Source organism: Mesoplodon densirostris, chromosome 10 (genome assembly GCF_025265405.1).
Source record: "Mesoplodon densirostris isolate mMesDen1 chromosome 10, mMesDen1 primary haplotype, whole genome shotgun sequence".
Classification (NCBI taxonomy): domain Eukaryota; kingdom Metazoa; phylum Chordata; class Mammalia; order Artiodactyla; family Ziphiidae; genus Mesoplodon; species Mesoplodon densirostris.
In genome coordinates this window covers 35,987,551-36,002,410 of record NC_082670.1, presented here as the reverse complement: position 1 = coordinate 36,002,410, position 14,860 = coordinate 35,987,551, and the positions used below count along the sequence as shown (strand labels likewise).

Sequence of the window (14,860 nt, the reverse complement as noted above, 5' to 3'; positions counted from 1 at the left end):
ATTCTGGATGTAAGTCCCTTAATCAAAGGATTTGCAAACATTTTCTCTCATTTGTTGGGTTTTTTCACTTTCTTGATGGTGTCCTTTGAAGTACAAAAATTTTAAATTTTGATAAAGTCCAATTTGTCTATTTTTTCTTTCATTGCTTGTGTTTTGGTATTGTATGTAGGAAACCATTGCCTAATCCAGGGTCATGAAGAGTCACTACTGTGTTTTCTTATGAGAGTTTTACAATTTTACCCTTACATTTAGGTCTTTGATACATTTTGAGTTAATTTTTGTATATGGTGTGAGTTAGGGGTCCAACGTCATGTAAAAGCATGTGGATATCCTCTTGTCTCAGTGCCGTTTGTTGTAAAGACTATCCTTTCGCCATTGAATTGTCTTGGCACCCTGGAGAAAATCAATTAACCATAAATGTAAGGGTTTATTTCTGGACTCTCAATTCTATTCTGTTGATCCATATGTCTACCCCTATGCCAGTCTTGATTATAGTAGCTTTGTACTAAGGTTAAAAAAATTGTGGTAAAATACACATAACCTAAAATTTACCATCTTAATCATTTTTAAGTGTGGAGTTCAGTAGTGTTAAGTGTGTTCACATTGTTGTGCATCCAATCTCCAGAACTTTTTCATATTGCAAAACTGAAACTACCCATTAAACAACAATTCCCCATTTCACCCTTTCCTCAGTTCCTGGAAACTACCATTCTACTTTGTCTTTATAAATTTGACTACTTCAGTTTCCTCATATAGTGAAATCATACAATATTTTTCTTTATGTAACTGACTTATTTCAGTTAGCATAATGTCCTCAAGATTCATCCATGTTGTAGCATATGTCAGAATTTCCTTCCTTTACAATGCTGAATAATATTCCCTCATATGCAGCATATACCACATTTTGTTTATTCATTCATCCATCAATGGGCACTTGTGTTTCTCCCACCTTTTGGCTGTTGTGAATAATGCTACTATGGACATGGGTGTACAGATATCTCTTTGATACCTGCTTACAGTTCTTTTGAATAGAATTGATGGATCATATAGTAATTCTATTTTCAATTTTTTAGAACTGCCGTACTGTGTTCCATAGCAGCTGCACCATTTTACATTCCCAGCAACAGTGCACAAGGGTTCCAATTTCTCCACATGCTCACCAACACTTGTTATTTTCTGTGTCCTTGATAGTACACATCCTAATGGGTGAGGTGGTATCTCATCGTGATTTTGATTTGCATTTCCCTAATGAAAAGTGATGTTGAGCATCTTTTCATATGCTTGTTTTGGCCATTTGTATATCTTGCCTGTTTTTTTTTTTTTTTTTTTGTGGTACGCGGACCTCTCACTGCTGTGGCCTCTCCTGCTGTGGAGCACAGGCTCTGGACACGCAGGCCCAGTGGCCATGGCTCACAGGCCCAGCTGCTCCACGGCACGTGGGATCCCCCCAGACCAGGGCACAAACCTGTGTCCCCCGCATCGGCAGGCAGACTCCCAACCACTGTGCCACCAGGGAAGCCCTCTTGCCTAGTTTTAAGTTGGGTTGTTTGTTTTTTGTTGTTGTTGGGTGGTGGAAGTTCTTTATATATTCTGGACATTAACTTCTTATCAGACATATGATTAGCAAATATTTTCTCCCATTCTATAGGGTGCCTGTTTACTCTGTTGATTGTGTCTTTATAATCCTTTTTATTTCTGTAAAGTAAGTAGTAATGTCCCTTCTTTCTTTCCTAATTTTAGTAATTTGAGTCCTTTCTCCTTTATTCTAGGTTAGACTAGGTAAAGTTTTGTCACTTCTGTTGCTCTTTTCAAGGAAGAAACTTTTAGTTTGTTGATTTTCTCTATTGTTTTCTTATTCTCTATATCATTTATTTGTGCTCTTTTTAAATTATTTTCTTCCTTTTGCTTGCTTTGGATTTAGTTTGTTCTTCTTTGTCTGGTTTGTTAAGGTGGATGGTTAGGTTACTGATTTGAGGTCTTTTTTCTTTTAATGTTGGCGTTTATAGCTATAAATCTCTCTCTAAGCATTTTTGAAGTTGGTAAATATTTAGCCATTAAAAGTGAACCCCAAGGGAGGGTCCAGATTCTTTAATTATACTAAAAAATTTTATTGAATATTAATTAATTAATGTTGGCTTAAAATTTCCTGTTTATGGAAAGATTTGTCACTGAGATTGAAGCAAGGCACAGTAGCAAGGACACAGAGCTGAATCTGGGGTCATGACTTGTGATTCTGGCTCTGCCACCAGCCAGTTGGGTGATCTTATTCAAGTTAATAACCTTTGTTTCTCAGTTTCTTCATGTGGTCCTTCAGGAATATTTTAGAAGCTTTTAAAAATGCAGTTATGAGGCTTGAGATGATGTACATAAAATACTTTTTCAATACTTATTTCTATTTAAGTTCAATATTGACTAATCACTTATTTTGAAAAGCGCTTGCTGGTTAGTCTACACAGTGAGTCTTAGGAAGGAAATGGGGAGCCCTCTGCTGAGATTTAGTGAAGCCCAGTTTTCTATTATTGTTCAATTTAACAGATTCACTTGGGTTTTTCTGCCATCTCTCTGTTAGTGTTAAACCTACTGACCCAGTCTTTACTACAGTCACCATTAAGCTTAAAGCAGTATACGTTCCAACCCAGAAAAATGCTATTGTTGAGAGCAGTTAAGAGCAAGAGCCCTGGAACCACACTGCCAGGTTCTGAATCTTGACCTTATCTCATACTGGTGCTAGGACGTTGAGGAAGTTAGTCTCTGTGGGCCTTGGTTTTCTCACTTGTAAAATGGGTATAATATTAGTATTTACCATGCAGGATGGTTGTGAGCATTAAATGAGTTAACATATGTAAAGAGCCTGGCAGAGAGAAAACATGAATTAAGTGCTAACTATTACGATTGCAGGATTAAGCAGAAGCTTTGAAGACCATTGTGGAAGACATATGCTAGAGTAATATCATTTTCTTAGAGGGAACTGCTCCAATTACTGGAACTATGTGAACCTACTAGAAATTGTTAATCCCAGACTGTGGCCTGGTCTCAGAGACAGCATGTGACTCAGACTGGGCCCACAGTAGTAACTGTTTCCTTGGCCTGAACTGGGTCAGCCAGAAAGTGTTTTCCTAACTGCAGTTAGATAGCTTTGCCTCTTGGGTCATGAACTAGAATGATCTGAGTCTCTTGATGGTGCATTTGGATTGTTTCTTTCTGTGTTTTTCTTTTTTTTTTAAACAAATAACGTTGCAGAGACATCCTTGTTCATACAGTACATCTGTGAGATAACAAACTTGCTGGAGTAAAATTGTAGTTTTCATTTAAATACATTACTTGCACTCACATTGAATATTCTTTTTTATTCCAGGTTGCTGTACAAGATGAACTAGTTCAAATGCAGCCAAAGTTTAAAAGTAGTCTACTTGAATCCGTGGAAGTTTTTCGTGAGGATGTAATGAATTTTGCAGAAGCATATGAGACGGTAATTTAAGTGTTGCATGCTGTGTGTTAAGATGTTTGGTGGTATGTTTATATGAGATGAAAGTAATGAACCCTGAGAAATACACTGTGATTTGTACATTGTATGTAAGAGGCTATCTTTGCATATTTGCAGCTATTAAAAAGGGGGGATAGCTCGTCCTTTAAGCATGTTTCATGTAGAAAGAGAGAAGATTTAACTGCTAAAAGGAGTAACAACTTTGGAAATTGTGGAAGGAACAAAGTCTGCTTTTGTCCTTTCTCAAGACCAGAATACTCATAATTAAAAATGTAATACAGTTGTTGGAAGGCTGTAAGAAACTATAAATGCCCTAATGCCAGGGTTATGCAACTGATTTTTTCCCCACTAACTCTTAGAGAACCAAAAGGGTTCCTGAACATAAATAATAAATGTCATCCTTGGTCAGTCCCACAGACTGTTCAACCTGGTATAATGACTGATTAATGGTCGGCCTCTTTGAAGTTAAACTCAGAAGTTGGATGTAGTCCCCTAAAATATTCTACTTTGTTTTCGTGGTCACAATAGATCTGAAATCATAAGATAATTTAAGCCCCTCGCGCTACATTTATAACATTCTTTTTTTTAAACATCTTTATTGGAGTGTAATTGCTTTACAGTGGTGTGTTATTTTCTGCTTTATAACAAAGTGAATCTGTTATATGTGTACATATGTTCCCACATCTCTTCCCTCTTGCATCTCCCTCCCTCCCACCCTTCCTATCCCACCCCTCTAGGTGGTCACAAACCACCGAGCTGATCTCCCTGTGCTATGGGGCTGCTTCCCACTAGCTATCTATTTTACATTTGGTAGTGTATATATGTCCATGCCACTCTCTCACTTTGTCACAGCTTACCCTTCCCCCTCCCCATATCCTCAAGTCCATTCTCTAGTAGGTCTGTGTCGTTATTCCCACCTTACCCGTAGGTTCCTCATGACCTTTTTCTTTTTTTTTCTTAGATTCCATATATATGTGTTAGCATACAGTATTTGTTTTTCTCTTTCTGACTTACTTCACTCTGTATGACAGACTCTAGTTCCATCCACCTCACTACAAATAACTTAATTTCGTTTCTTTTTATGGCTGGGTAATATTCCATTGTATATATGTGCCACATCTTCTTTATCCATTCATCCGATGGTGGACACTTAGGTTGTTTCCATGTCCTGGCTATTGTAAATAGAGCTGCAATTAACATTTTGGTACATGACTCTTTTTGAATTATGTTTTTCTCAGGGTATATGCCCAGTAGTGGGATTGCTGGGTCATATGGTAATTCTATTTTTAGTTTTGTAAGGAACCTCCATACTGCTCTCCATAGTGGCTGTATCAATTTACATTCCCACCAACAGTGCAAGAGTGTTCCCTTTTCTCCACACCCTCTCCAGCATTTATTGTTTGTAGATTTTTTGATGATGGCCATTCTGACTGGTGTGAGATGATATCTCATTGTACTTTTGATTTGCATTTCTCTAATGATTAATGATGTTGAGCATCCTTTCATGTGTTTGTTGGCAATCTGTATATCTCCTTTGGAGAAATGTCTATTTATGTCTTCTGCCCATTTTTGGATTGGGTTGTTTGTTTTTTTGTTATTGAGCTGCATGAGCTGCTTGTAAATTTTGGAGATTAATCCTTTGTCAGTTGCTTCATTTGCAAATATTTTCTCCCATTCTGAGGGTTGTCTTTTGGTCTTGTTTATGGTTTCCTTCGCTGTGCAAAAGCTTTTAAGTTTCATTAGGTCCCATGTGTTTATTTTTGTCTTTATTTCCATTTCTCTAGGAGGTGGGTCAAAAAGGATCTTGCTCTGATTTATGTCATAGAGTGTTCTGCCTATGTTTTCCTCTAAGAGTTTGATAGTGTCTTGCCTTACATTAAGTCTTTAATTCATTTTGAGTTTATTTTTGTGTATGGTGTTAGGGAGTGTTCTAATTTCATACTTTTATATAACACTTTTTTTAACGTGTACTAAACATCTCTTTTAGGTTTGATTAGTCAACATTTTATTGCTCTATTATTCTATTACACTGGCAGTCTTGCATATTATTTAGCATATCCATAATATTCATGATTGTACAGACCATTTGGGATCTTTTTTGTAACTGATTTTTGGCTCATGGCCACCAGAGACCGCCTTCTGCTTCTTCCAAGTATTCAACCTTATGTGTGTCTCTGTTTCCATATTGGGCTGGACTATTCGTGAAAGAAGATTGTTCTCAGAGCCTTATCTCAGTTATTCTAATGCACAACCACAGCATCATCATTTATAATCATAAGTGAAATGAAACAGAGCTTTTGTGTTACGAACTTCATATAGGATGTAATTTAATCACATTTTTTATTAGCTGTGTCAAGGTCCTTTAAAAAATGAATGGAAGTTACAGTGATGCAAATATACTAAAATTGAGTGTTATCATAGTCTGTGAATATAATAAAAACCGTTGAATTGTACATTTTAAATGAGTTGATTGTATAATATGTGAATTATATCTCAATAAAACTGTTGCAAAAAATAAATGAAAACTTCATGTACAGGACAAAATTAGATCATATAAATTAAAAATCATGTTTATTTGTTTAAAAGGAAATAATAGATAAACCTAATAAATAGATAAATACATGTGATTAGGAATTAAAATGCAGATTATATTATTCATTACAGGAAGGACCCATGGTTCCAAATATACCACCCCAAGAAGCTAGCAACAGGTTACAGATATTTCAGGTAAAACTACATTTTTTTGGTTACATTTACATTCCCTACATTTATACTTAGGTGGCTTCCATGGTCATCCCACCAGGAAATATAGAGCTGTTGTCCAAAAACCAGTGTTTTCTTTACTAGGAATACCCAAGTTTTGCAGCAAATCTAGCCATATAAAGGCTTTCTGTAATTTATGCTTTAGTTTTGCCACATACTGGGTAGGTATTTCTAAATATTCCTTTATCTATGTTGGAGGTTACTTCATATCACTTGATGATTGGGTTTTTCACCCCAAACCAAATAAATGGAGTAGTCAGTAATCTTGTTTTTGTTGCTTTATATGTAGGTTCCATGGATGGTTCAGGTTGGTTCCATGCACGCTTTTGCCAGAAAGGTTCAATCAGTTTGGATGGAACCTCTTAAATTGCAGGTTCTCCTGAGATAGGTAGGGGTAGTTCAGGCTTTTTCCATCATAACCAACTGGAATTTTTCATATGACATCTAATTTTCAAGTATTTCCCTTGATTTGAGTGTTTTAAAATAGAAAAGCCATACCCTGATAAGAAAAGTGTTTCTTCAGGATCATTGGAGCAAGCAGGAATTGCATCTGGTCCCTAGTGGAATAAACTTATGCAAAGTAGACAGGATCATCTGTCCTGAGCCCAATGTCTCTGCTGCCTGATTGCAGGAGGGTAGGTCTGGCCCAGTAGATTTCTGTAAGATAACCCTTGTGCCGGCAAGGCTTTTTGTGGGATGCAGCAGGCATAAGCCTTTCACCTAAATATGTTCTCCTCAGATAAAAAGGCTAGTCCCATGTTATTATTGGGGTTCTCCAGAACTATGGCTGTCACTCTTGGACTAAAACCAGCTCCTCCCATCACCCTTGCCAGCTCTTTATGCTGGACCCCAGAGGAAACTCTGATCCTTTACTACCTTAAGTCCTCAGATTTGGAGCCAGGGTCCCAGGGAGAGGCCTTCCTCTCTGGAGGAGCCAGGACTAAGGCTGATGTGGTGGCTGCCTGCTAAGCCAAGAGGAACCTCTCAGCAATAAAAGCAATAGGTAGTAATGTTGGATGGTGATAAGTGCCAAGCAAAGAAAAAGGCAGGGAAGGGGCATGAAGTGCTGGGCTGTGTGTATGTAAAGTGGAGGTGAAATTTAAAATAGGGTCTCCAGGGAAGGCCTCCTTGAGAGGTGACATTTGAGTAGAGACCTGGGGAAGTGAGAGAATGAGCCAGGCAGATTATCTGGAGGAGCAGCTTTCCAGGCAGGAGAAGAACAGTACAAAAGCCTTGAGTAAGAGCATGTAAGAGAAGCAACAGGAGATTAGTACGGCTGGAACAGAATGAGCAAGGAGATAGTTGTAGCAATAAGTCCAGAGAGCTAAGGAGAGGACAGACTGTTAGAAGCCTTGCCAGCCCCTGAGGGGCACTGGCTTTGACTCTGAGTGAGATGAGTGACATGATCTTATGTTTTCATGGGCCAGCCTGTCTACTGCGTTGAGAATAGATTATTGGAAGTCAAGGCTAAAAGCAGGGAGACTAATTAGAAGGCTATTGCAATATTCCAGGGGAGGGGTGATAGTAACTTGGACCAGAGTGGTGACGTTGGAGTTGATGAAAAGTGGTTGGAGCCTGGGTATATTATGAAGATAGCCAGCCCCCTTCCTTGTCTTTCCCTTGGGAGTTATCAGTGTGTCAGTCAACAACTGGGACTTTAATGAGCCACCCTTTTACTAGGGGTGAGTTCACTTCATTGAAAAGGCAATGTAGGGCCCATCTTTTGCCTCCTTGTACCTTCTTTCTGCCAGTGCCTGGGCTTGTAAGCTGAGCAGCCTGTTTGCTGAGCATCTGGCTGGATATATGGCTGAGGGTCAGATTTGCAGACCTAACGCTTCTCAAAAACAGGTGTTCTCCCTCCCCCCTCCAAAGCAGGTACCCAAGATCTAAATCTGGGGAAGAAGCAGGAGCCTCATCTCAGGTCCCAGTGGTGTTTTCTGATGCAACTTTACTCTGATTTGGGGAGTTACTGGGTACTTGGCTGCTGACAAAGTTGACATTTTGTTTCCTGTTTGGCTGGTGCTTTTAATATTATTTCGGACCTGAGTGGAAAAAGGGGTGAGGGATTGGCATTCATCAGGAGTCTTCATCACATTAACAAGATTTTAGGGACTTCCCTGGTAGCACAGTGGTTAGGAATCTGCCTGCCAGTGTGGGGGACATGGGTTCAAGTCCTGGTCCGGGAAGATCCCACATGCCGCGGAGCAACTAAGCCCGTGCGCCATGACTACTGAGCCCACGTGCCACAACTACTGAAGTCCGTGCGACTAGAACCTATGCTCTGCAACAAGAGAAACCACCGCAATGAGAAGCCTGCACACCGCAACGAAGAGTAACCCCTGCTCACTGCAACTAGAGAAAGCCCACATGCAGCAACGAAGACCCAATGCAGCCAAAAATAAATAAATAAATAAATAAAAAACACAAAGAAAACCCCAGATTTTAAATGGCGTCCTTGAAGTGTATGCTAACTTTGAAGTTTTCGTTTCTCCTTTCCTAATGTCCACATAGTCCCGTGGACTTTTCGTTCAGTACATTTATTGAGTAACCACCATACTAGCCACCAAGGAACATAAAAAGTGCAAAATGGCTCTTCCTCTCTAGGAACAAAGAATTCGTTGGAGCTCCTCCTGCATCTTCACACCTTCCTGATTTGGCTCCTGTAAGATGTGCTAATGTATCTGTCAGATCTGTATCATTATCTGAGCACTGTGAGGTCTGATGACAGATAGTTTCCAGGACTGGGAATTTAGGATCCTTATTGATATGTTATACCATTTATGTAGAGCACACATACCTTGTCACAAGTGAATAATTTCTGTTTGCTTTTGTGCTTTTAACACTGTTAATACTTAGCATTCTAAGTATAGGAGATTCAAATTCCAGTTCAAAAGACCTGAACATTAACTTTGCTGATTTAAATTTAGAGTAATTTCAAATGGCATTAAAATGGAATCCTTTATTTTATAGACTTGCTTGTAGAGAAAGCAAGGTTGAATGGATTATACCAATGCTTCACTCATTTGAACCGTGTAGGAGAGATGACCAGGCTAAAATAATAGAAAAGTCTGAATTATAGAATTTTAAAAATGCAGTTTCATTACTTTCAGATGTATTTATGGGAACTTGAAATGTAAGTCTGGGGACCACTTAATTTATTAAGGAAATAATTTTACATAAAATGATTACTTTCAGAATGCTTGAAAGTTAATTTTCCTAAATGCTTAACTTTTCCTCTGATAGCTTTGTATCAGCATAAATTTGCTTCACAAATCCTTGTTTCATAGATAATATTCAATAAACTTCAATGTAGCTTTTATTCTGATTATAATGAATTCTACTTTAATGGGCTCTGAATTTATTACAACTTACTATAATTTAAAAACCTTTTATAGGCCAATTTTGATGATCTGTGGAGGAAATTCATTACATATTCATCTGGTGAACAACTTTTCGGGTTGCCTGTGACTGACTATGAGGTTTTACACAAAATTAGGTAAGTTTAGAAATTGGACAAGTTTATTATAAATAATTAACTGTCCATTAGAAGAATCATGTCATCATTAAATCCTTCATCATGCAGAGAAGAGTCTGGCTTGGAAAACTCCTTAATAGTCCCCTCATTCCTGGCTATTCCTGACCCATTGGATGCACAGTCTCCATATACAAAATAAATGTTCTAGGGGAGTAGAGAATACATTGCAAAAATTCTGGGTGTTAATAGCCTATATTTAGCCTGTGCTTTATTTTTTTTCTTTTCGTGATTTTGAATAGTGTCAATAATTGTACAGAAGCACTGCAACTTCAGATAACTTTTGTTTACTTAGAGGAATAGCCGTCCTCGGCTCTTGCTTCCTTCTTACTGCATTTATGCTAAGTGCTTTTCCCCATTGGGTAGGCATTGAGATTGAAGGCCAGGGAACTTAATTGATTTGAAAGAGTAACAGTTGCTTTTAAACAGTGGATCCAGGATTTAACCAAGTATATTTTGGTAGAATGTTAAATATAACTTTCTTCAAAGGCAAAATAAAAACAGTGGTATTAGCTTATTAGGATCTTGGCTTTAGAACTTTATGTTGACTTGTTTCAAAGTCCCAGCGTGAAAATGTCATGACACAAAGTACCTAAAATTGTCTGAAGATAAATGAATTCCTCAGCCATTTAGGGAAGATGGTTTGTATTTTTTTTTTCTAAAAATAGGCATTTGCTAAGCTTAACTCAATTACTAATTGTGTTAGAATTGCCGATGTCTGGTCCTTTCCCCTGACATTAAATCAGAATCTCTGGGATGGGGTCCTAGAAATTCTGCATTTTTATAAACTCTCTAGTTAATTCTTTTGCACACTCAGTCTGAGAATCAGTGTTTTATTTTGACCTGCAGTATTCTAGGAAAACTAATCATTCTCATTTACCTTCTGGACCAATGGACCCTTTTAATTTTTTATGTTTTTAAGTAATTATGAATACTTTTCAGAAGTAAGAATAAAGGAATGGTGAAAAGCAGTTTTATTAGAAAACTTAATAAGAATTTAAGCAGAGAAAAGCCAAACTTTTACTCCATAATGTCCTGGTTTAAAGATGTATGTACGTGAAATGGAGACCAACTTTTGAATGCAGCTCATTAGCTGTCATGCATGAACCTGGAGCATATCCATCCTGTAAATAGTGATTCCAGGTTTCAAACCCATCTTCAATAACTTCTAGCTTCTCATTACTTATGTTTTTTCTTGCACTTGCATTGTTAAAACTCAAAACTGTTGAAAACTCATACAGTCATAATTTTGTTCACCATCTTTTTTGCACTATAAATACAAAAATCTTTATTTTTAAATTTGAATGATCAATTAACTTTTTCATTTCTGCATCATCTATTTCCTTTGAATACATATCTCCTTTCAACATTTTTCTTCTTGTGGAATATATCAAATAAAATTTACGTAAACATATAAATAATGAAAGAACACTGTCACTTATCTTTTTCACAAAATGGGATGCTCTAGGTTCTTATTGCAAAATACTGCGTGATACAGCCCTTGCCCCTATTGAAATATATCTTTCACTCATACATTATTGAATTTAAAAAAATCCATCTAGGTTATCATCTAAAGACACAAAAGTCTGAGATTTCACTTACACAATCAGTTTCACTATCAAAATCAGAGTCTAGAGCATTGCTTTCTGTCTCTCTTCTGTTTAATACTTGGGAAGCACCTTCCTTTGCCAATTTTATTCTTTTGCTGTTTTAGGTTGAAAATGAAAAGTACTGAATTCTTAACTGTATTAAGTGAAAGCTAAATAAACAAAAATCAAAAGACTACAAAAATGGTGTCTCCAGAGTTCTTTTTTATACTTTCTTGAAGGATGATGCAACATTTTAGCAACACAATAAGAAATTTGAAGGACGATGCAGTAGTGATTATTTTTTCACTGTTGCATCATCTCTTTATAAGAGATTTCATCATTTATTTTTCTTATTATTTTAGTCATTTTTAGTTTAATTGGGAATAATCTGTGATTAATAATGAAATAATTTCTAGGATGATGAATTAGAAAAATGAAACAAGAACTGAAAAAAAAGTATCTAAGATTCCAGAATGTATCTTAGATTTATAAAAAGGTCTTGTGCACCTTGGTAATTGCAAAAGTAAAAAATTAATAGACAGAAACCTCAATTAAATAGAGTCAGGAGACAAGAAGGGGTAGCTTTCATGCTCTGCAACATTAGCAGAGCCCAACAAGAGGAAAGACTCCTCTTCTCTCCTGGCAACAACTCAGCCAATGAAAACCCATGGACTCTGTTTACTCTAGCCCTCCAACTTCCTATTCCCCTCTATAAAAGAATTCTCCTTCCCTTGCCATTTGGGGACTTGCACATGGCTCACCATGGTTGCAGACCCAGAATTGCAATTTTCTACTGATCCTGAGTAAACACATTTTTCTGGAGAAATAACTGGCAGTCTATTTGTTTTAGGTCAACACAAGATAGAATGAGTTTTACTCCGTCAAAAACATAAGCAAATTTATCTTTGGTTGCTGATTATCTATAATAAATAATAAATGTAACTCTCAATCCTTACAAAAAATTAGAACTACTCAAGAAATAAAATAAAAAAAACTAAAATTGGATTCAGTGGACCCTCATGGTATGCTAAGGGTTGAGGAATTCCTGGGAGAATCCACAAACTATGTTGAGTGGTCAATTTTTGGTGTTTTACACACTGAAGAAATTTTCCTTTACTTGGACCCAGAATCCCTCCTTTTATTCTTGTTTTGGATATAACTCCATCTGGGCACATGAGGGAAAGCTTTTGATACGAAAGTGATGTTTAAGGTCAGACTTAAAAGGCAGACATAATCATAAAAATCTAGCTTGCATTTGAAAGAAAAAGTCAAATAAAACCTTAGCCTTAGCTTTGATCACGTTAACAAAGTTTGGTCAGATTATTTGCAATGATTGGTATGGTTGTAATAATCAAACCATTTGTTAATGTCATGTCATAGTATAATTTGGAATATTTGAAAGCTATAAACTTTAATTGATGGAGCTTTTAATAAAGTCTTTGTTTGGAAACTGACAGGAGTGTATGCGTTTTGGTGTATATAAGATATGATACACATAATATGTGAAATAATTTGATTAGATGAATTCTTCCTATCCAGTAATGGAATTTATTTTTTAAATATATGTTATGTAATGACTTAATTATTTGGTTTCCAGAAAGGAACTCAACTTGTTGCAGAAGCTGTATGGACTATACGATACTGTAATGAGCAATATTAGTGGTTATTATGAAATACTTTGGGGACATGTAGACATTGAAAAAATTAATGCAGAACTGCAGGAATTTCAAAACAGGTGAGTTTCAATTGAATTAAACTTAACTGTTTATAGTGCCTATCTTAGGATCCCATAGGTATTTCACAAATGAATTTATCCTCTGATATATTGCTGTATATTCATAACACCTTCTTCAAAGAAATGTGTAGATGAACTAATTTTTTCTTTTTTTTTTCTGAAAGATGTCGTAAACTGCCAAAAGGACTTAAAGATTGGCAAGCTTTTTTGGATCTGAAAAAAAGAATTGATGATTTCAGTGAGTCATGTCCTCTACTAGAAATGATGACCAATAAGGCAATGAAACAGAGACACTGGGATCGAATCTCTGAGTTAACTGGAACCCCATTTGATGTGGAATTGGATTCTTTTTGTCTTAGAAATATTATGGAAGCACCACTCCTTAAAAATAAGGATGACATTGAGGTACATAAGATTATAAGGTCTTACAAATGATCTATTAAAGAATCTTTCCTTTTTCTTTTCTGAAAACTGTACAAATAAACATATTATTCGAGGGTGTATTGATTGCCCTATATAATGCGCTCTCAAAATTTGAAATGATCCTAAACATTCCTTGATTTTGCAAAATAATGCTGTAACTCAAGGAGATAATATGGTTATTTGAAATATTTTAGTTTTGGAGATCCTCAGTCTATCCTCCTTGTCCCTTAGCTAAACTGCCATTTAAAAAATTCTGTTTATTTCTGTATTGTGTTCTTGGTGAATTCCTCAGAACATTTTTCAAACTTCTAATTCTATGCTTTTTTACTATTAATCTATTAAATATTTTATATTATTATATTTTTCCTTTTCAAGATTTTTAATTGGTTCTTTTCCTTTTTCTATGCTTAGTGTTTGCATCAAATCCTTTTTTTTTAATGAGGTAAAATCTATACCATATTAGTTTCAGGTGTACAACATAATGACTCAATATATGTATATATTGTGAAATGATCACTAAAATATGTCTAGTTAACATCCATTACCACATATAGTTACAATTTTTTTCCTATGAAGAGAAATTTTAGGATCTACTTTCTTAGCAGCTTTTAAATACAATATAGTATTATTAACTGTAGTCACTATGCTATACATTACATCCCAAGAACTTATTCATTTTATAACTGCATGTTTGTACTCCTTAATCACCTTCACCCATTTTACCCACTCTGTTTGGCAATGACCAATCTGTTCTATATATCTATGTTTCTGGTGTTTTGTTTTTGTTTAGATTCTGCATATAAATGAGATCATATGGTATTTGTCTTTTTCTGTCTGACTCATTTCACTTAGCATAATGCCCTCAAAGTCCATTCATCCATGTTGTCACAAATGGCAGGATTTCCTTCTTTTTCCATCTAAATAATATTCCATTTTATATAAATATATCACATTTTCTTTATCCATTCACCCATTGATGGATACTTAGGTTGTTTTCACATCTTAGCTCTTCCAAATAATGCTACAATGAACATGGGTATGTGTATGTCTTTTCAAGTTAGTGTTTTTGTTTTCTTCAGATAAATATCCAGAAGTGGAATTACTAGATCACATGATAGTTTTATTTTTAATTTTTTGAGGCTCCTCCATACTGTCTTCCATAGTGGCTGCACCAATTTATTTTTCCATGCAAGGGTTCCTTTTTCTCCACATCCTCACCAACACTAAGTTTTGTCTTTGTGATGATAGGTATTCCAACAGATGTGAGGTGATATTTAATTGTGGTTTTGATTCGCATTTCCCTGGTGATAAGTGATGTTGAGCACCTTTTCATG

At 36.2% G+C, this 14,860-nt stretch overlaps 1 protein-coding gene across 1 annotated transcript in view; it reads left to right on the top strand.

Moving 5' to 3' along the window:
• The window catches only part of DNAH8 (dynein axonemal heavy chain 8), a 337,542-nt gene that overhangs the window by 106,091 nt on the left and 216,591 nt on the right, over positions 1-14,860 (top strand). The window contains exons 31-35 of the mRNA XM_060111640.1: positions 3,356-3,469; positions 6,149-6,211; positions 9,643-9,743; positions 12,966-13,103; positions 13,268-13,508. Of these exons, the coding sequence (XP_059967623.1) occupies positions 3,356-3,469; positions 6,149-6,211; positions 9,643-9,743; positions 12,966-13,103; positions 13,268-13,508 (657 nt within the window). The remainder of the gene's footprint in view (positions 1-3,355; positions 3,470-6,148; positions 6,212-9,642; positions 9,744-12,965; positions 13,104-13,267; positions 13,509-14,860) is intronic.